The 23582-nt window shown below is 39.7% G+C and overlaps 1 protein-coding gene across 3 annotated transcripts in view; it reads left to right on the plus strand.

The window, feature by feature from the left end:
• Window positions 1-23582, plus strand: part of RPS6KA2 (ribosomal protein S6 kinase A2) — a 285833-nt gene that overhangs the window by 189532 nt on the left and 72719 nt on the right. For all 3 annotated transcript variants that reach the window (XM_072927167.1, XM_030268399.4, XM_002188307.7), the window contains one exon: window positions 3066-3147. In XM_072927167.1, coding sequence (XP_072783268.1) covers window positions 3066-3147 — 82 coding nt within the window. The remainder of the gene's footprint in view (window positions 1-3065; window positions 3148-23582) is intronic.

Here is a 23582-nt window from a genome sequence, read left to right on the forward strand (position 1 = left end):
TCAATACCAAGTCTTGAGCTCAAGAATTTCTTCAGAGCACAGTATATTTAAGTTTTAAATATTAAATGAATGTGAAAAAGCAAACAGATCAAAATTAGGTTTACTATGGGACTCAGTGTAAGAAGGTGAAGAACAATGGAAAGAAACATCTTGGCTAAAAGTAACAGAGTCAGAATAGTTGGTTTTTATGTATAGACACTAAAGATTTTAGAAATGGTTTGCTGATTATCTTAGATTGTATTGATGTATTTTCAGTATTGTTTGAGTTAGCCTTCTAGCCTTAGGCATTTTATAAGGAAAATGCCTGGTATGTGCAACCACTTCCCAAAAGGAAGTCTGATTTCTTGGGCATCAGAGTGTGAGTGTAGACAATGTACCTGTCTGGAGCTGCATGTAATTACAAATCACTTTCCATATCTTATGTGAGAACATCAGTAAACTCCCTGGAGCAGCAAAGACATGGGGAAAAGAGGTCTGCTCTGTGCTTCTTATGCAGTCCCCAACCCACCTACATTTTCATCACCTTGGTATTTGAGCTAATGGTTCAAATCAGTGTCTCTGGGGATGCAAACCGTTAAGTTTTCAAGTTGTTCACCCAAGGCCTAAATAATTATGGAAGATGTCTTTGGTGTCAGAGGAAGTTCCCCCAACACTCTTGAGATGCAGAGCACTTGCTTAGCTTTTTATATCAGGTTTTGGGTGATGCACTAATTGCTCCAGCTAAGGAAGTTTTGCTAGTTCAAGTGTTAATAACCTTACAAACATATCAAACTAGAAAACTGAAGGTCGTGCTCAACCACATGTGCATGCTATTCTGGCAAACTAGTATAGTCCAGCTAATATAATCTGTCAATTCAGGCTTAGCACTTCAGGCTTACTTGGTGGTTTCAAGAACGATGCCTAGCATTACATTTAAGAATAACCACAAAGGTGACATCATTTTGCAATACAATGCATTGCCATTTGTTCTGTTCCTTTCTGGTTTGGTGGTTATTTTGATGTCCTCTGAAATAGAACACAGTGTTCTTGACTCATTGCTTTTGGAGGGAATGCAGACAAGTGCCCTATCCCATGCAACAGTGAACAGCTGACTAGTGGCTGGTAATGTAAATTGATAATTTTGCTTATTACAGCAATGTGGGTATTACAAACTTTGCAAGATTATAGGGCAGACAAAATATTTCTAGGACTGCAGCCTAATATTTCTGCAGATGCAGTATGCTGTGCTATTTTGTGTGCAGTGCTGCTGAAAACCATTATCTTAAGGGTTTGGGTTTTTTGGGGTAAAGAGCCCATATTTTAAAAAAATAATAATACAGCTGAAAATCTAGTGTCTGGAAAAGCTTGTTTTTGACTTTCTCCTGCTTTTCAACATAATACAAAACCTAAATCTTTTACTTGACCTGGACAGAAAAACATCCCAACTTTCCTGTGTAAACTTCTACATGAATTGACTTTTCCTGTTAATGCTGGAGCAGCTGAACTTAACTTATCATTAATAACAACAAAAAACACTTCATGAAGTCTTACGTGTACCAGTTGCATCCATATTTCATCATTTTTTCCTATGGTTGTGAGCACTGGAGGTGTTTGTGTGTTCATCAGAGTAGGAAGCAGGAGCTGAGAGCGAGCAGGCTGTGCCCAAGCTGAGCTGAGGACCTGTGCATGTCTCTATGCACAGGAAGCACCTTGACAAGGAGAGTCTCACCAAACCCCTCTCAGATCATGTTGTAGAAGTGTTGCAGCTGTGGTGCTGTCAGATGTGAGAGTCCTGATGAAGTTGTTTAGAGAGAATTGAGAATTTGCTTTCTCTTTTTTTTTTTTTTTTTTCCAGCATCTGTACCTGCTTGATAACAGTTGTTGTCCCTTCCCACAAACCTTTCCTCAAATGGGTTTGGGAAAATCTAATCTGTTTACAGGCTGGGTTTTTTTAGGAGGAAGAGTCTTTCTACTTGCACAGCTTGTGCTAGAAACATACTTCTTTCTTTCTTTTTTTTTTTTTTTGGCTTTTTATATTTTAGGTGAAGACAGTTAACAAAGCTTCATGGTTCCTGGATAGGCAATTAATAAAATAATTTGATTTTTTAATCCAAATAGACATTCATTAGTTAGATAATTTCACCCAGCCTTTGTAAATTTGTATATTAATGAGTATATGGGACTGTATGTATGTGGAACTATATTTTTATTTCTACATTTGGCTTGACTTCAGCTTCTGTCCAGTAAGGCAAGTGCTGAAATAGAAAAAGAAGAGACACTGTTGCTTGACTTCTGAAGTTCTGAGAATTTCTGAGGTCACACTTCTGACCTTAGCAGACAGAGTGTGTTCTGGGAACCAGCTAAAAGACTTGTTTATTTATTAAAACACTGAAAGTCATATAAAGACCAAACTGAACTACTGATCCTGTTGTTCACTACCCCTGCAGTGCTCAGATGCACTGGGGGGCAGCTAAAAAATATTTGAATGCAGTACAATAAGAAGAGTACAAGTTTAGCTACAAATTTTATTTTATTTTGATTAAACTTTCACACTTCAGAAGATGAAGCATAGGAGACAGTAAGAGGAAAAAATCTTTTTTTATAATAACAATGTATTTTCAGCTGTATATACTTTCTGCTTCAGCTACATCTTAGGCAAGTTGCTATTCATGAATTATGGCATGAATGGCACCAAACTGATTTTTTCTTTAATGTAATTGATGGCAATAATTTTAACACACTGCACATTCCTAGACACAAATGAGACATAATTTTTTCTCATGTAAAGCTGGTCAGAATATGAAGAGAGATGTGCACACTGATTCTAACATTTCACCCATTTTTAACTGGATATATCAGGTCAGTTAATAATAATGAAAATTTTTTTTTGTGAGGTGGTAAATCCTTAAAACAGGAAATTTCCAAAGCTAGCTCAACCAATTGCAGGTGAAATAGATATGAAATGCTTTCAGCTAGTAATTTTCATTAGATTTCCTGAACCATAGTATCTATTCTCCTGTCGAATGCAGTAAGTCTTGTAAGTAGAAATTCAGTACTCATCTATACAAAACATTTTCTTTTTACAGGTATTTCTAGTCAGGAAGGTAAAAGGATCTGATGCAGGGCAGCTTTATGCCATGAAGGTACTTAAGAAGGCAACTCTAAAAGGTAAGGATTGGGATAGTGGCCACAGTCTCCATTTCTGTGCTATGTAGTAATTTATTTTTCTTGCTATTTTTCACATTGTTGCTGCCTTGCAGTATATGAATGCATAAATATGTCTGCCATCCTCCAAAATTCTGCCTCACTGTAGGTGAATATTCTAAAAAGAACTTAAACAAAAAATAGTTACCTATACGGTGTGGGAGGTTTGCAGCTTCCCAGCTGCATACTTTCTTTATTTTCTTGGTGTTATTTTTAGGACTTCTGTTTGGTGTATATTAGTTTGAAGTGTCACTATCTTTCTGTTGCTGAAGTAAATAAGGACATTGCTGAAGTAAAACCTAGCTCCTACTGGGCAGAATGGCCTTCCCAGCTGGTGCTTCTCTGCGTGCCTGAAAAACCATAGGAATGTATTTCCAAGTGTGAGGAGTCCTTCTGGGACTGTTTAGATCATGCTGTTTCCCAGCTCATGGGCTGTAGGAGGCTAGGGCCAAAGGACTGATGTTTAAAGTTTATCATTCTCTTCTGGGGTCGCTGCCTGCCACAGACAAAAAAGAAATTGGTTGTCAAGCCCAGGCGTGAAAATCAAAGAGAGCAAGTTCAGTCTCAGGTGAAGTCCTTGCTGGTTGTTCCTGCACAGAGTAAGGAGGATGCAGTCATCTTTTTGTTTCCCTGGCTTAGCACTGTTCTGATCTTTCCCTCAAAAACCTGACACTTGTTGCAAGTAAAGATGAGAGCATTCCTTTTGTCTGGAGCAAATATTTTGCTTTGTCTTGGACAGTGTGGGTTTGTGCAATGCACTGTATTATCTAAATTTCTGTCCTAATGCAAAGAATAATCATTAAGTGACCAGGTAGTTCTGATCACTTAAAAATCCAGATTTTTTTTTAGCATGCCTTGTTTTGGGGAACCAAAATATGAATAAAGCTACCAGTAATCACAAACTAGAGCTACTGCAGGTGGTGTTAGGCAGAGCCAGCACCTCTTCTACTCAGAAGAGTGTTAAAATGGGTTAAAATAGGAATGGACAAACCAGCCATTTAGACAGTCCTTTCCCCTCAGAAAGCCTTTTCAAGGAAATGGGAGTTTGAGGCAATGCTGGCGTGCTTATCTTTTTGTTTGGGATCTAGATGAGAATGTTTGTTCTAGCAGAACAGCCCAGGGTAAATAAACAAAACAGTACTGGACATAAGACATGCAAAGGAATAGGTCAGTCCTGTGTACATCACAGAATGGTTCTCTGCCTTCTCAACCAAGAACAGGACCGTGAAGTGCCCAAACTCGGCTGAACTCAGCTGTCAGAGTCTTCCCCCTGGGGAATGTCATCTTCTGATGCTGTCTGAGCAAGGTCTCAGTAACCCCTCAGACATCAGGATGAACCAGAGACTTATTCTTGTTTCTTTTGACAATACAGAGGTTTTTTACCAAAGGGGAAAACTGTGTATTCCTTTTTTTTCTGTATAACTCTAAGGAGCATTTAGCAGGAAGAGCTTTGGCACAGGGAACGGGTTTTTTTGCACAAACACTTTATTGTTACTTAACCTAAACACTTTATTGTTGCTTAACCTAAACACTTTCTTGTTACTTAATATTTGATGGTGAAATATGTAACATTAGATTCCACTGTAAAAGAAAAGACCTTTATTGTGGCAATATTTCAGGAAATGTCAAAATCTAGGTTTTAAAGTACCCAATGTGTTCCATCAAGTTTCTTTTCTGTCAAGAACAAGAACCTCTTTGCAGTTCTGTGGCGCCTTATAGCACAGAAAGGCTATTTATTGTCTTCTCAAGAATGGGTCACAAGATCCAAAAATTGAGGCTACTTTGAGATTTTGGTGGATTGCATTTCTCTCCATTCAGACTATTTACCCCTCTGACTGCTAGCTCTGGATTTCCTATTAATCTCAAGATAACCAGCACAGGGCTAGGAACTGATTTGTCCACACCAGTTTCTACAAATAAGTTAAAATTGACAGCTGTTTAACTCAAAGTGCAAAAATAAAGACAGAACCCCACTGGCGACAGGGTGAGTGAGACAAGCAACAGTGAAGATTGCTGTCAGTAAGCTTCCACATAACTTTTGCCACAGACATACTATTTCTGACAGTTTAATTTCATCTTTTAGGTGAGTGTGCTGTATTATTGCTGATTACCTACAGTCAAAAAGACTGGAAGTCACTCCAATTTTAAGTATTGATTACCCTGTCTAGCAGTGGGACCAAAACTACAGGTACTTTGGCACTGTGTTCAGTATTTGCTAACAAAAGGCACGGTACCAGACAAATGTCTGAATGATTTTGCTTTCTGACCTGCAGTCTGCACAACTACCACATGGAGCAAGAAATCCAGAACTGCCCACGCCAATTCCATTGACAATAGCCAGACAGCCATAAATGTTACAGCCATTATTTTCTATAGTGAAACAAATTTCCAAAGCATGTAAACAGAGAAATCAGGAAGAAAATAAGGAGGATGGGATAGCAAAGCTGATTTCTTTCCTGGATTAGTCTAAAGAAATAAAACCTGGATAAGTAAAAGACCTTCAGGAGTGATGGTACTTGCTCTGAAGAACAACCATAGTAGGTGTCGTTGGGGGATTTCCTACCCTGGGAGCCTGACTGCGACCATGGCTGGCTGGTAATGTTTAGGAAGAAGCAGAAGTACAAAATGGTGCTTTCTCCAGTGAGCCTGTTTCCTCCTGCCCCTTTCCAGGGTACTTGCCCCTTGTTAGCATGATCCCAACTTCACCAACAGCAAAGGTTAGAATAAGAATGGCACAGCAAGACCACAGAAATTTTCAAGCGTTTACAGTTCAAAAATGTTTTTTTTATACAAAAGAGACTTTGTAGATCTATCACATATGTAGATTTGAGCTTGAAAAAGATCTGCTAATCAGCAGGATCACTCCTGCTGTGAAAGGAAAATTAGGCTCCAGAATATTACAGTTTAGATTGTAAAAGTTTGCAGAGGCACATGCTGTACATGTGAATATTTGTGAAAATTAAATTAACCTTGAACTCATGAAGGATTATTTTAAACAGATGGTATATCTGAATAAGCACCTGTAACAGCATGAATCCTTGAAAGAGAAAAAACCACTGTTACTTTTTGTCGTAAATGAGAGCATCAAAGATAAGTTTCTTTCCTTTCTGCCTCATTTCCTTTTTCAGGAGCTTGTGGGTATCTGATTTTAAAGCAGAAAGCTTTCTGATGAAACTAGATGAGCATTTAATTCTAATTATTATCTTAAGGAAAACCTTGTTCAAAATGCTTAAGGATGTTGTGTGTGTTAGGCGCCAGATAGAGAATACATTTAGGAACAGATTTAGGGCTGCAGGTATGTGTAACTCTAACTTGTTTCTCTGTCAAATACTATGTATTACATTACATTACCTTAATAGCTTCCTTTGCAAATATAAACCCTTTTGGGGGCATCTAGGAGCACAAAAGTATTTAGGCCTTTAAATACCTTCCAGGAGTGAGACTTTTGCCCTTCAGAATGTCATTAAATAGTACTCTTGAAATAAACGTATTAAAATGTTGCTTTCAAGTGTTTGTTATACTCTACTTTTTCTTTAAAATCAGTTTTAGTTAAAAGGTTGACAGGTAATAAAGTTGATCTGTATGTTTAAACACTTACAGAGATGTATCAGTGAGTCTCTACTGCCCATCCTGAATACATTGTAAATCTGGGGGAACCAGAAATAATAAACCAGGGAGTGCTTATTCTGTGTATATGTGTGTCTGGTATTCACCAGCAAAACTGGAGCAGAGGGACAGGGCAAATTGACGGTTCTGATTTATTCAGTATTTCTCTCAAGGTGTCTCAGGCTCATTTACTGAATGTGCTTCAGAATTCCATGATCAAGAGTTGTTTAGATTGGCTACAGTGTAAGCCTCATTAAACACCCATGAAATGCCCATAAATCCCCAGCAGGTTGCTGTGCTGGAATGTAAGGGAGCTTGAAAATCAAAGACCCGTTCCTCCAACAGACATGCAATCTAAGAGAAAGTGGCATGAAGCCATAATTGACTAACATAATGCTCATGAACTTTGTAAATATTGCAGCGATGATGTAGCGGCGGTTATGTGATGGATCATGAGGATGCAGTTTGCATCTGCCCATCTGGTTGGCAATGGGGTGTGTAAGTCTTGGCACTGGAAGCTGTTTGACCCTGAAAATGCAATCTACCTTTTTGTGATTATAGCATTTAGAAATGATAATCTCGTTTATCAAAGCCCCTGAAGTGCTTTGAAGCTTATGATCCCCTGAGTTTAAGCCAGCAAGTTTAGGGGTTTGCTGATATGTGGTGGTTATAGGTGCAGTAAGCTGTGAGAGCAGCTTTAGAAACTTGCAGAGAGCTTGGGTGTTCTCAGGGATGTAGAATCGAAAGTATCACTTATACCCAAAATCGAACAACTAACTTAGATGTTAGCAGGTGAAGTGGGATTTGTGTATAAACCACTGATAAAATTGTAGTGGTGGCTTCCCTTGTTGCACACCAACTGAGGTGGCTTCTTCAGTTTTCCTCTGTATGTGACTTCATTTCCCTGTAACAAATATGGTGATTACATATCAGACACAGAATCTAATGATTTCCCTCTGGTTTGAAAGGAATAAAATGTCAGCAAAATGAGAAACTGTAGACAATTTTATCCTGTAAAGCAGGACTCGGAAAGTCTTCACCTCAGGTAAAACTTGCTCTATTGTGCCGAGGTTTTCAAGGCATCTTTTTCTATTTTGTGCAGTCCTTGTGTTTGAGAGGCCCTGGTACTTATCCAGGTTCACCATTTAAACTTTTGTTTATTATTTTTTCCTAAAGTATTCTGCTATATTTTTTATATCTTCTTGGGTATCTTATTACCTGTTTCTGAAAAATTAATCAGTCCAGACCCCACAGCAGAGGTACCTTTGCCCTGACGTTCGGAGGAAAGGTTGTGTGCTCTGCATCCTTGGAACTGCTGCTTATGCACGGCTTCTTTAGTCTGGGAATTGTAACCCTCCAAATGTCAGGGCTCTGAGCTCAGAAAAACACAAACATTGCTGGACCTGGAAGTGCCCTTAAAGATCCAGCTGAGACATAGATTTACTCCTCTCCACAAATAGCCGTATGCTGATTTTTCGGTCTTGGAAAGAAATAGTAACTTCTGTGTGCACAAACACAAAAATATCTGATTTCTCTGCATATAGCCCAGTGGCTCTAAAATGTAAAGATCAGCCTAGTGAGTATGTGCTGAACCAGACAGTAATGCCCTTGGGTCACCATCTGGACCTGGCCCATTCATGTGCATGTTTTGTGTGGGCTAGGAGTCAAAAAGTGCTGTGGAATGTGCCAACCTTCCTCACAGTTTAGGAGTAAATTTGATTTAGTAGCTGTCATCTGAGAAACCAGAGCTTTCTTTCCTCTGGCAGTTTTGAAAATGAAACCAAGTTCTTTACCAACCAGTTCTTAGGGGTCACTTTTGGGCTGTGTTTTTACAGTGCCTTTGCAAATTTACTTGCAGACCACCTCTTCCATCTTCTCCTAAAAGGTCAGCTTGGCTAAGGCTTGCTTTCTGAAGAGAGGGCTCACCTAGGCTGATTCTAAATGGCTGTGGAGAATAACATGTGTTTGTGAACTATAAGAAAATGAACTGTGTTTAGGCAACTCATTGTGTATCAGTAAATATTATAGCGAGTCCTAGCCGGAATATACAGCAGACTGGACAGGTCAAAAACTACAAAAAGCATTGCAGGAAGTTTGTTTTCATAGCATTTGCTGAAGTGTTCATTGAGCTTGTAGCTTCTGGGTTGGATACTTAATACTCTTTAGTGGGTCTGTACAGTGTTTGGATTCAGATTTGGATAAGAAGGGAAAACTTTTGCCTATAAATATAAATGGAACACGCATCACTTAAAGATTTTATTATCTGTTTTATTCAAACCATGTGGGAGTTTGCATTGTATGAAGTCCTGATTAAATTATAGTGTCTTCACAATGCCAAGTGCCTTGTGAAGATCCTGTTGGGAGGCAAAAAAATTCCCACTGCTATGACATTAAAAATTGAACACTGAATGTTAAAAATGCTCTCTATTTTGTAGCAAGGTGGCATTTGGCATGTTCGTTGTTACGCAAAAACCTGTTGTTCCTTTTGGGGTTTTCCTAACTGCCAAAGAAAATTGAACTTTGTGAAAATACTTGCTCTTGAGTTCTGTATAGGGTCCAGAGAGGGGCAACAAAACTGGTGAAGGGTCTGAAGCACAAGTCCTAGGAGAAGCTGCTGAGGGAGCTGGGAATGTTTAGCCTGGAGAAAAAGAGGTTCAGGGGTGAACCTATCACTCTCTACAGCCACTTTAAAGGTAGCAAGGGGTTGGCCTCTTCTTCCTGGCAGCTAGTGATAGGATGAGAGGACATAGTCTTGAGGAGGTTTAGGCTGGACATTAGGAAGAATTTTTCACAGGCAAATGCTGGATGTGGCACTGAATGCCATGGTCTAACAGACAAGGCGGTGTTCAGTCATAGGTTGGACTCTGTGATCCCAGAGGTCTTTTCCAACCTGGTTGGTTCTCTGAGTCTATTAAAACTGCTGCTCACATAGCTGAACAGGAGGTTTTTCCTGTTGTCCAAAGCAGGGTAGAATTATTAAGTCTTTGCCTAAATACTGGTAAAAAATTAAAATCAAACTCCCTGTCTTTCTCCCTGTCAGTCAAATGGACTGATTCAGATAGGTGCACGCACTTCTGTGCTTCTGATTTCTGCTGTAGGTAAATGCAGCAGTATTGGCCAGTCCTTTCCTGTCCACACTTTGAGCGAAACTCTGCTGTTACAATAATATCAAATTATAACCCCATACACAGTTTTATGTTCACTTGGAAAGCAGCTTCAGCCACTTAGTATGCTGTTTCCTGAAACAGCTTTATTTTATTATCCCCAAAGAGCTCACAGGATAAGACTCGGAAGCAATCTCCAGCTTTCTTCATGAACAGTTCAGCAGCAGAAGCTGTTGTGTCCTAGCATCCAACACCATTGGTGCTTGGGTTTGACTGAGCTTTTGAAACAATTGTTCACTCATCTCCCTTTGCTGTGCCTTGGTGTACCAAGCACAGCTTTTTAGAGCACACAGACAGAGTTCCCTCCTGATGAAACCCAGTGCCCTCCTGCCTCTCCTGGCCATTCGGGTCATGGCCCCAAAGTGTGACATAAAGGATGGGGCAACCTCAGGTCCCAGTACATCCTGTTATTTCCCATAGATTGGAACCACACTGCTTATTAGTGCACCCATAGGTTTAAGCCAAAGTTTCAGGCTTTGCTGTGAAGACATTGAGTGCACCCATGTTTATGTTTTTCACTAGGTATAGCACAGTTGTCTTAAATTTTTCATCTTTTTATTATGTTAAGGTACCCATGGCCTTGACTTCTAATCTTTGAGCAGTTCCATGGGCCTTAGCAGTATCTGAGGATTGCATTATTCAGGTTTTCATGTGGACATTCTCTAGAGAGGACAAAGGTGATTCAAATCTGAAGTCAGAGGAAGAAAGCACTGAAAAAATCTGCTGATTTCTTTGGCAGAAAGTATATGTTCTTTAACTGTGATCAAATTACATAAGCTTGTTCTAAATGTTTGTTGAGTCACTCTTCTGTCAGTGAAATACAGAAAGAATGACATTTTTAAATATAAGAACCCTCAGCAGCTCATGCAGGTTGCATCTGAATTTGATCCCTGGCTATTCTGGACAGTAAAGGAATGGTAGCTGTTTGGGGGTTTGTTTGTTTTTGTTTTGATTTGGTTTGGTTTGGTTTTTTTCCAGGAATGAGTAGTTCATCATACTTATGGCTTTTCTGATGGTGGAAAGCAACTTTTCAAACCATCTTATAATTTTCTGTCAATTTGCCATCTACCTCTTTCAAGTTTCAATTGATGTGTGTACTTGCCATGGTGAATAAGCAGCAGTGGAGATAATTGAAACTGCAACTCCTGTAGGTACCACCGTTAAAAGGTTTTCAGACCCAAACTCATTCTTCAAACTCTCCATCATAGACTTGATCAAGAGTTTCACTGTGGATATCACTGGATGATTCTTTCTATTGTATTCATTGCATTCTGTATCTAATGACAGATATTTGCAGTTACTCCCAAATTGGTTATTGTTTTACAGAAAAGATCACATTTGATATTTTTTATCGTCGAGTAGCTGATTGCTGTTAATTGCTTTTGCTGTGGATTCAGTTGCTTTGAAGCCACAAGTGAAATGTTTATCCTGTTTGAAAATGTGATGCGATTCCATTTTATCTGTAGAAAAAAATCCATTTACCAGGAAGTGCAATGGCCTTTGTGAGCCCTCACACCCCTCATCACTAGCTGGGAAGCAGAGAGAGAAGAGAGACACAAAGCTTAGTTTAATTGGAACAAATCTATGAAGACTGACATGAGGCTTCAGCTAAAAGAATGAGATTGCCACTGCTGGCCATGTACAGTGTTCTGCCTGAACCAAGAACCTAGGAAGGAGGAGTAGATGAACTTCAGGACAATCACAGAGGCTCAGTGGTTCTGCTTTGGAAGTAGGCCTTGTGTCCTTGCCTGGGTCTGTGCCAGGTGAACCAACTGGTGTTGTACTCTGGGAGGGTACCCTGTGCCTCGCACATCTGCTGAGGCATCATCTGGAAGACACCTGAAGGAGTCTCGTGGCCCACCCCTGACCTAGGGTGGTACAGTGATTCTTTTGTGTCATTCCTCACAGGTGTTTGCCTAACTCATTCTTAGCCTGTCTCTAGCACTATATTGTTACAAAATGCTTCCTAGCATCTGTCCAGTGTCTGCCTTGCCACAGCTGAAGCTGTTAATCCACCTCCTCTCTCTCGAGAATAGTTTCCTCTTTGCAGGTTTCTTCTGCATTTTGAAGTTTGCTATGTTCAGCTTCCATCTTTTCTAGGCTGAGAATATTTTATGCTCCTTTCCTTCCTCAGTGTTCATTTTTCCTAGGTACTCATTTTAAAAGCTTTAGTTATATACTAGGTAAGTCAGGGGTGACATTATCTGCTCTGGCTGGATGTCCTTCCTTTCAGGTCCCCTGTGAATGCTTTGTTATGACAGAGCAGAGGTACTCCTGTTCTGCCATAAAGATTATTGAAAATTCAGGGGGTGTAATTAAACTGGTAGAAATGTCTTTCTGCAAAGACAGCAGAGTGGTCAGATTGTCTAGATGTTTGTTCCCTTGGAGAGTCCCATTCAGAGAAAGTTCCTAGAAGCCTTTGGGTAGTTGGATTTGTTAAATGGTGTGATTCTTGGTGTGTCCTGTGCAAGGCCAGGAGTTGGTCTTCATGATCCTGATGGGTCCCTTCCAACTCAGCATAATCCATGAGTCCATGATGCTGTGAGGATTTCTGGAGGGTGATTGCCTGCAGCTGTCAACCTCCACACTCCTTGTCCCATGTGCTTAGTTTAAGAAACAAGCACATTATCAGTGGACAGGGTGTTCCCAGGTCAGCTGGGCTTTACCAGTGACAACAAAACACTGATGACTGTTTTACCTTCCCTGCTGCCCTTTTTCTTCTGTGTTTCTAGCTGGTGTTCTATAAGCCAAATGGAAATAATGTGAAAGTCTACTTTTCTGGTTTTCTTTTGTCTTAACCTTGAGGCTTGACATTTTTTGTGTCTTGTTTGTCTTGCACTGCCTTAAAGGAGCTTTGTAAGCTTTGTGCTTGCTTGCGATGCTTCTAATTTTAAGAAACCCACTGCCAAAAGAGAGAAGCATTGCTGGCAGCCCATCATGTCAGCTGTGCAGCACATGAATGAACCTCTGGAAGTCTTTTAATCCTGCCTGATGTCCAAGAGCTTGCTGTTGGTACCACAAGGCTGCGAATTACAGGAAGAGAAAAACTGCTCTTTTGGCAAATACAGGCTTGGATGCTCTTAGTGTTCATCTCCTTTGAGTTATGTCATGTAGTCTGTTCTTTCGTGGCAAGCTGTGTCTAGCAAGGGAGCTGGTACCTCAGTTTAGGAATTACAAGACTTCAGCTGTGCTCACATTTCTGCTGCCAGCCTGCTTCATGGACACTTATTGCTGCTCCTCTGCTCAATCTCCACGTCTGTAATGCTAAACCAATTATGCCAGCTTGCTCTTCACAGTGCTCACTGCCCTTTGGAGGAGTAATAGTCAGATATTAATGGAGATGTTATTAACACCCCTCCTCATTGAAGTGCAATCTGTTGCATTATGAAATTTAATGGCTAAAGATTCCAAACAAAGAAATTTTTAGGAAATGTGTCTTCTATATAGTGCATTGATTATTTGAAATAATCAGAACTATGAATCAACTCAAATTTGAATTTTGAATCAGTATTCAAAATCAACAGCTTTTGAATGAATTTACAGCTGTAGTGGAAAGCTAAACTGAAAATACAATAGCTAAATATCCCTGGGATTTTTAACTTCCCTGATGGACTCTGCAAGTCTTTGGCTGTGGTACAAATCCATTATCTATATGACAAGCATTTGTTTGTTCTGTTCATTGAATAAGTTGCACCATTTGTAACAGCCAGGATAATTGCTATTTAACCAAGTTCAGCTGCCTGGAACTGCAGTGCACTTGCAGTTGGTTGGAAAGCAAATTCGTAAGCATCATCTGGGAGTTGCATCCAACTGCTTTTATTGGTTCCCATAACACAGCAGAAAAACCTTATTTCCTTTCAAGCATGAGGACAGATTAACAGTGAGGTCAACACTGTTGCTTGATGACATTTAAAGTCAGAGTGACAGCAGAGGAGTGGTCAGCTGCCCTGGTGATGGTTTTCCTCACAGCTCTGCAGCTGGATCACTTGTAAACATTCACCAAACAGCTGGCCAGGCATTCTGTCCATAACTGCTCCGGGAGGTGTGCTAGCACTTAGCTGGCTCTCCATAAAATTTAGATGGCACTGTGTGGGAGACTACCATGTGGGATTTGTTTCTACAGAAGCAAAATTATTCTCTGTTTTCACATTCTTCATGTAGGTCACACATGTCAGTTTCAGATACAGTGTGGCTGTTGTGTTTGCTGCAAGATGAAGGTTTTGATGGTTGAGGAGAGACCAGCAATCAGAATCAATGACCACCTCTCCTTTCTATTTTCTCTAGAGCATTTTCTATCTGCATGCGATAGTAACTGGCACACTCAAAAGGTTTCCATGGTACATTAATTTAACTGACATTTTCTCAGCAGCAGTAGATTACTTTTGGTAAATTCAGGCAAAGCCTGAGTTGTTCAGACAATTGTAGCGTGTCCCTGGTCATCTTTCAGATCTTTCCATGGGCTATGACATATTTGCCATTGAGTGGGAATTGTCTTCATCAACACTGTAAACTCAGAATTGATTTTTCTGCTGAAAGAGAGCCTACATTTCCTCTTTTTCTGTTTCACATATCGCCTTCTATTTATATTCCTTTATTTCCTTTTATTTTGCTGTTTCACATATCTCCTTCTATTTATATTCCTTTCTTTCCTTTTATTTTGATAAACAAGTCTTTGTCCTACATTTTGACATCCTTTAAATATTTATCTTCTATATATGTTTTGTCAATGCTTATCTGTTCAAATTTGGTTTCATTATGGATGTAATAAACTCTGTGATGTAAAATGTCAATGTCATCCAGCTAGGTACTATCTTGTAAGTTATCCCAAGAATGAAATATTTGCAAGTGTACATTTAGAAGTACCGGTTTGTATTTTTGTTTTAACATGGTGTTCTCAGCACAAAGCAAGCAACTTCCAAAGCAAAGTTTTGAGGAAGCCTGAAAGTTTGCACTGTGTGTGTGTGTGGAGTTTGGATTGCTAGCAGTCACTGGAAGGACTGTCACAGGGCTGGGTGGCCCCAGAGGGCTGCATTACCCCTCTGCCTTACCCACAGCTATCACCCACAGGGTGACAGCCTTAGAGATCAAAGATCCTTGATAAGGCTATCTGAGACCACAAAATTAAAAGCATTGTGTGGAAACGAAACTGCTTGTGGTTATTCAGAGGGTTTTCAAGTTCACTTCCAACATGAATTTTTGGTTTCTGATATTTTTTTCACTTTGGTGGAATGTTCTGATATAATGCTATGGACATTAATCCTGCTATAAATGATGTGTTTCAGACAGCCTTCCAAACACTTGTGCATAATAATAAAATCTAGATTTTTCTTAAGATGTCCTTTATTGAGGTGGAGCCACTGCAGTAAAGTAGCACATAGTGAAAAGTGCAGTCTCATTCCCTGCAGTCAGGGCAGGCTGGTTTCTTACTAAATAGTTATTTAATTTTTCCTTTTCAGTTTCGTTTTAAAATATGTCAGTAAGGAGGTTCCAATCCCAAGCCATTGCTCTGCTCCATAGGGGTTCTTGCAGTTCCAGTTTGCCCGACATAGCCTACATTTCCTCTTTTTATGTTCCACTTACCTTCTCCTATTTATATTAATTTCTTTCCTTTTATTTTTATAAATAAGTCTTTTTCCTCCATGTTTATATCCTTTAAATATTTATCTGCTCTCCTCCTGTCTCCCTGTAGTCATTGCTTAGTAGTGTTTATGTTTAGTTTTTGGCAGTTTCTCAGTAACATAGGGGAAAAAAAACAAGATTTCCTTTTCTGTTAGGTATTCTTTTAGAGCTCAAGCAGCTACATACATTTTTAGAGCTGTATATAGGGACTGAGATGTAGCTGGTGAGATCCTATTAAAGTCAACAGCGGTTTTACTATTGACTGCTTTAGGGCCATGATTTCACCCAGAAACTCTCTGAACTTAGTCATATCTTTCACAACAATCCCTATACAGTAGTGGAGTCCAGGCTGAAAAGCAATTCACAATTGTTTGAGGACTGTGTTTCTCTTGTCAAAGGAGAAAACAACAAATCAGCCTTTTTTGTTGTTGTTGTTGTCTGTGCGACCAAGGCTTGCTGATTGCAAAGCTTTAATAACCATGTTGATAACAGCACAAGAGCAGGCTTTTTCTTATGCTCTAATTTAGGAAATGACCTTGCCTTGACTTCACACCCTGCTTGCTGGTGGGACTGGAGGCTTCTTCAGTGACAGACAGCCGTCTCACAGATGCTTTTTCATTTTTATGAGGCAAACATATCAGCAGAGCTATATTAAGTATGTCTGCATCACATCAGGTCCTGGGCAAAGCAGAGGTTTGTTTTATCTGAATGTTAACATTAAATGGCACAGTTTTACTGAACTTTTAAAATTCTAAATTCCAGTCTGTTTTGTGTGCAGGTAGCATGGAGGGCTGGGTTACAAGTAACCTGCTAAACTTCATCCTGTGTGGTTTACAAATAGAATCTGTCTCAGGGCTTCATATCTCCTAAATGGAGTGTGCCTTCAGTGTTGGATGATAAGCCACTATCCCAGCTTCCTCAGTGATGCCTTAGATATAGTAGTTATTTGTTTTGGAAACCAGAATTTTTTGCAATTCAATAACTGAAAAGCTCATCCAAAAAATTTTGTTAGAACAAGTCGGATTGGACTGGCCCTGTGTTTACCACATCCAAGCAGTCTAATGGAAGGAGTGTTTAGAGTGAGAAGTCAGCATAGTGCAGTTGTGGTCTGGACAGCTTAGGGAGAATGTTAACATTTGTCTCCTGTCCTTTGACCAAATCCTTCCAAACCCTCCCTTCTGAGAAAGGAACCTCTCACTGTCCAGCCACTGCCTCATGTTACCCATATCAGAGCTAAGCTGGTAAACAATCACAAAAACTTCACTTCAAAACTTTGCATGTTTACCCTAAACCTGGAAGACAGGGGGATTCTGTTTTAAAACTTCCTGATGGGCTTTTTTATTAACCATCTTCTGAATTTATGTTGCAACTGATAAAGAAAAGATGAGTTTCTGACAGAGTGTCTATCCATAGGAACAGGACAGTTGAGGGAAATTTTGCTTGACAAAATATCAGTATTAAGCATTTCAGCAGAATTCTTTGGTTTGATTGTATACCTTTTCAAACAATATTTCATAGTTGTACACTATAATTAGAGTTAAGAAAGAGGAGATAAAATAAAACCCTTAACAAAGTGTACTTTGATGCAGCCAAAACAAATTTTCTCCATTTAATTTTGGCAAAACTTGCCAAATTTAGGCTTTCTGTTCCAGATTAGAGAACAAAATCCCACAGGAAAAATCTTTAAAAATATTCAAAATTACAAGTTTCAAACAGGCCTACAGAAAACATTTACTAGGATTACTTGAGCCTATGACTAAAACTGACCTGGTGGCAAATAACAACATCCCAGTACATACCTTCTACACAGAGAAGAAATACCACATTTCCTCTCCTTCCAGGAATTCTCACTTAATATTTTATAAAATATTATTGGTCTCATCCTTAAACATCTGAACTGGACCAGGCACAAGGTTTCATACTATGTCATTAAAAAAATAGTATGGGCTCATATAACAAAAGAGAAGGAACTTGGGTGGGCTTTAAATCACTCTCGCACAAGGACACTTTGCCTTGAGTTCATGTGCCAAGAGTTCTTGGGGAGATCTTGTGCCACCCTCACCCCTTTTACCAAGTGAATTAGTAATTACTCAAAGGTCCTGAAGGAGAGGAAATGCCCCTTTCAATACAAATGGCTTTTGAGACCTGGAGAGACTGAATAAAGGGGACTTTTTTTTTTTTCCTGTAGAAGGCTAGCATAAGACAGAATATCTTTGCATTTTCATCCCTGAGCCAGTGTTCATTCCTTATACTTTTCAATCATAAAAGCTGTATTTTTGCCTTTGGTGATATGCTGCAGAAAGTATTTGTGGTGAATGGCAAAGCACAGACAGCTTTCACACTTCCAGAGTAAGGTGATGCGCAGACTTTACTCAGCTCTCCCTGTAAAACCCACCAAACAGGTGTGTTTTCAGGGCAAAGAGAGCAGTGCTTGATTAAACCATGCTGGGCTTTTAGCCTAAAAGGCAAGCAGCAAAACTCATTGCCCTGAGATCTGGATCATCTGCATCTCAAGCAGGACAAGAAAAAAAACAAACTTCTCCATTGCTTCTCTTGGCTAAGCAACTTCTCCATAGCAAAACACAAGGCAGACATTCATCTGATACTGGAATGCCCCACGGATAGGAAATATGGATCTTGGTGCTGCCTCTTCTTTGCAGCTGCATGTGAGTTAGCCAGCACTGCAGCAAGGCAGGAGCTGCAAGGGAAAAAAGGAGACTCCCAGAAAATATGAGACAAGTTTGATGGAAAAAAATTAATCCCTCTTTAGATGGTATTTAACAGTAGGACTGAGGACTGGTCATCTTTGTGTTATTGGTTTCTTGTATGCTGGAACTACATCTGAAATACCTATTTTGTGTGGGGAGAAAAGGCCAACTGTCTCATATTTGTTTTAAACAAATTTTCTTTATTGCAAAACTATATGAAACCAGTTTCTTCCTTCAGTTCATCATAATTTCCAGAGCTGCTGATGAATAGTGTTTACTGGGACATCTGAATTCTAAGGCCAGCCTTCTTACTAATTTGTCATTTTGAAATTATGCCTATTCCTAGAGCATAGGTAATTATTGCCTGTCAGTAAGAGTTAGTACTGAAATTGTTGTTTCCTGCAATAGTAGTAATAATAATAAAAAATAGTTATAAGTCCCACTTCAGTACTACTGAAGCAAATGAAGCATAGGAGCATGTTACACTCAAATTCAAGAAGCAAATACTTTGTTGATGATTTCACAGGACATCCCCTAAGGTAAATAAATTTAAATCAAACATATGATTTCCATAAAAAAGAAAAAAAAGTTCCAGGTGCAACTCTGCAGAGGTGTTGAAGATTTTCAGTTTTGCACAAGTTGTGAACAGATGTATTTCCAGCTGTAGGTTTTGGATCTCTAGAGGAAATTCCCTTCTTGCAGATGGCAGCTTTCTTTTCTCTTTATCAAGCTGTTTATTGAGTCTGGTTTTAATGAATTTAGTTAGAACTGGTTTATGCATTAGTGAGGGGTGTAATTCTGACTTTTCTGGAGACGTACATCACCATATGATTTGGCTTATTGGATACCATTTCACATCTGCAGCTCCCAGACTCTGGTGAGAAACAGTTATGGGAGTTATGAATAAGCAAATCTGTGGATATTCAGTGGTCCAGTTCTGCTTAAAAATACACAAAAATTGAAATTTCACCCCTGCATAAGGACATGAGATTTATGGGATTGTCTGGCTGGTCTGCCAGACTATATTTCTCTAATCATGGGGTTGAGCCCAACAGCTAATTTCAGCCAAAAATCTAAAACACACTTAACCTCCTGCAGCATCTGTGATTTTTTTGGTCAAGAGGAGAGATCCCAGTTGGTGTCCCAGTGAGGAAACAGCACGAGGTTGCAGCTGCCAGAGTCTCCATGGGATAGGAAGGAGGCGACTGTGCAGCACCCTCAGCTCACCAGGCTGCTCCTTGCTGGTCAAAGCTATGAGGAAAATATGACAAGGGCTCAGTTTGCTGGTCTGTGGATTTATTTTCAGCTGAGTTTGTATGTCCTAGTAGAAGCCATGTTTGCACCTGATAAGTCCCATGTGATTTTTTTTTTCTGCAGCATCAGATTTCATCAATCTGTTCTTTAATTCTCTTTGTTGGAAAATTGAGCAAAAGTACTTCAGAGGGATATTGTGAGATTTAATTAACTTTTAAAAACAGAGAGAATAGCGAATAGGTAATAAAGACTAGAAATGGAAGTTCAATACTAAAGCATAGTATTGATTTAGAGACATCTATCATTCCAAATCTCAACATCAGAGCATCAAGGCTACTTTAAAATACAACAAACAAAGGCAACCCTTTGATTTCTTTAAAGCCAAATGTGTTGTTTCATGTGAAAGGGGAAAAAAAAAAAAAAAGGAGGGAGGGAGATAAAATGACCTCCCCCAGATTCTGGACTCCTGAAACCCAGTCTGCATTCTTACTGTGCCCTTCTACAAAGGAGTGTCTTTGCTCTGTAGATCTGTTTTTCTACCTTTGCTGCAGAAGCATAGGGCTGAGTGGTAAAGCTGTGGTATAATGTTTTTTTCCCCATCTCTAAAAGGTTCCATATTTCTGGCCACAGAAAAACTTTCTTCCAGAAAAATCACCTTCACAGAATTATATGCATTTCAAAAGAAAAGTACAAAAAGTCCCAGTGTGACATTATTGGTATGCTTCTGCATCCAGTGTGCCAACAGGACGTTTTCTGATTTTCCTTTGTGCTGTATTAATGCTCTGCTGATGAAGGTGCAACATGAAAGGCTGCTCTTTATAGGATTTGAGTTTGTGCTGTGTGGAACAAGAACACAGTAAAGCAAATAGTATTTCCAAGCAGAACCATGACTATGGTCACTTTTAGAAAGCCTTTCCATATCTCAGGTAGCTGCGCACCACACACGTACTTTGTCTTCTGGACACAGGCAGTGTGGATTGAGTTTAGAATTTAGCTCTCTACTTTTGCCTACAATGGTAGGTAAACATTAACAGTATAAAAAACAGATTACAATAACAGCAGTAGAATTGAAAAGGCTCTTGCAGGGAGTTTTATGTATATATTCTATTTGCTTTTTTTTTTTTTTTTTTTGTGTTCCGGTGCTATGTGAAAAATTTGAAATTGAGTTGCAAGTTCCTAAGCATGAGTCCTATTTTGTTTTTGCTCCACTTGAGGCAGAGTGCTGAGTTTTAAAGAAGGGAGGAGGGTTATGGATGAAATTTAAAGACATTGTTTTGTTCACTGATTTATTTCTCCTGCTGCGATACTTTTTGATGCTGATTTAATTAACTTAGTTTGTAGCTCCCCTTATACTTGCTTTATTAATTAATTAATTCTTCACTTCTGGTTAAGCAGTGACATTCTTATTGAAAGATAAGGATGAGCAAATAATTTATAGTTAATAATGCTTTTTGCTAAATATCTCTGGGCAGATTGTGAAATTTTTAACCTTATTTATGTATTTTCTGCATATATCTTCCTGCAGAAACAGCTTTCTGTAAGTGGCAGATGTTTTTGTCACACATAAAGGGGGATTTCTCTCCCTGATGTTTCAGGTCAGGGGATTCAGCAGCACTTCGGTTAAAATTGTCAAAAAGGACAAAAATCATTGAGGAAAATGTCACTAAGACAGCAAACTTATCATCTGACAACCCATTCCTACTTTAAAAAAATTTAAACTCTCAAACGCCAATTTCAGCCTGGTGAATCAAGACAACAGTTTCCAAAATCACTGGAAAGGGACTGACCCACTCAGAGAGGCAACCAAATCACCAGGTGCTGTCCTGAGCCACCTGCAGAGGACTCTGGGGAGGGACCAGGCTGCTGTACCTCAATGCAGTCAGCAGATGCTCCCACTGGGACTTTGCTGCTTATCACATTTTCTTTGCAGCCCGGTGCCCTTGGCCAAGGCAGTCCATTAAGACGTCTGTAATGTGCACTGTCTTGCTGGATCTTTCTCTACATATGATTTTAAAGAGGAGAGCTCTAAGTGGAAAATGGTGTATGCCGTGGGAGCCCTAATTTAGAGCATCCATACCCTGGCAGGGCCCATCTGGCCCCAAGGGAAGCATGGTGGGGCACATGTGGGGCACCAGGGGGGTCTCAGACCAGGGAGCAGGGCAAAGCCCATGGCACTGCCACACACCCTCATTGGTGCTCTTGCCACCAAATGGTGCCTGAGGGGTCCTGGGCTGGCCCAGGCATGTGAGGACAGCAATGCCCAGGTGGGGACAGTCTGTGGGGCTGCTGAGCCTCCAGCTTCACAAGCCCGACTTCTGCTCCTGAAACACAGGTTTGCAAAAGGATATGTAGCCCCTTAATGCAGCAGCTACAGGTTCAGAGGCCATGACTGGAGAATGAGATGTCTTCTGTGGTGACATCCCCTTCTCTTTAAGTCTGGTGTACCTCTTGTGTGCGTGTGGCGAGAAGAGTGGCTTGTGTGGTTCCAGGTCCACACCCAGTCACCATCACAGCAGCAAGCAGGGCATGGGGCTTCAGGAAAGCACTGGGCTGCATAACTGAGCCTTTGCCTGTTGAGAGGTTAACATGATGGGTGGAGGATTGATATGATGATTGATATGAATGATGTGCTACTGTTCTGACAGCCTGTTCTCACAAATGTGCTGTGCAAATGTAGGGAGGCAATTTCTTAGGCTACCTAACCAAGCTTAATGGAAATGTCCCACGCAGTGTCCAGCAATGCCCACCTATCCAACACAGATTCCCACTTGGGATCATCCCTGATGGACAACACAAGAAACAGTCTATCTTTACATATCTTTACATACATCTTTAAAAATGTTGTGAGTGTAGGATGTATGATTTTTACTTGTGGGATGAGATTCCCTCTGTTTTGAATTCATTTACTAGCTCATTCAAGCTACAAGGTAGCTTGGATGAGCTAGTAAAGTTTACATTGCTATTGGCCTAAGTTAAGCATCAAAATAGCAAGAAACCAAAGTGTGTCACCTGTGCTATTTAAGGTTTTCAGATCAGCTGGATTGGACCTATTTCTGTGCATCAATTTTTGAAGTATAGCGATAGACAGGGGTTTTGTTATTTATGTTACTTTCTCGGGTGCTGAGAGTACTCAGCTCAGTACTCTGAGCAGCTCTACAACAAATGCCTGCAATGACAGAGTCTGACAGATCTCAGGCTTTGCTACCTAAAATAGTTTCTTAATATATATTCTAGATGCTTTCATCCGAAAAGTATATTGGCATTGTGAAGAGAACAAAGAAAATGTCAATATTTTTCAATAATGTAGTGATTGACTGAAAAATGCAAATGCATCTTTAGGATCAAGATTTGGTAATGTGGGGACTGGAATCCTCCTCAGTGTCTGAATATTCTGTTAAATGGCTTTGGTATGAAATCTTCAGCATTAGTTTTGTTTAGCTTGAACTCAGCTCACCTCTGAAATTATGATTTCCCTTAGTCTCTATTCATCTCAAACACGAAAAGTATTTTTCTCTCTGCTATCACACAATAAAGTTATCTCTACACATAAAAATAATTAGTTCCGATTTTTATTTGGAATTTTTCTTTGTTATGATTGTTTGGGTGGTGGTTTATTGGATGTTTTGAATATTGTATATACAGATCACTTCCAGAAAGTGCTATTCAATGGTACGTCATAAATGCTGCTAGCATCAGCAAAACAGAATAACTTCATTTGAACAAGATTAATCTGACTTGCTCTGGGACTGGTACATTCTGTTTCATCTTAAATGAAGTAAAGTAATTAATTCTGTGTATTTTTCATTTTCACATTAACATTCTCTTCTGTGAAGTGTAATTGCCTTCTTGTTGTTTGCAATACTGTAATCATTTTAGTTAGGGCAGCTCTCTATAGGGAAAGACCCAGGGCCTTCCTAGAGAACTTGCTACACAGATCAGACAGTCAGAAATAGAGGACACTTACCTAAGTGTCCTAAGGTCATTTACCTAAGGTCATACAAGCCATCAGCAGAGTGAGAATCAGAATCCAGATTGCCAGAATCTTATT

Source organism: Taeniopygia guttata, chromosome 3, assembly GCF_048771995.1.
Source record: "Taeniopygia guttata chromosome 3, bTaeGut7.mat, whole genome shotgun sequence".
Lineage (NCBI taxonomy): Eukaryota > Metazoa > Chordata > Aves > Passeriformes > Estrildidae > Taeniopygia > Taeniopygia guttata.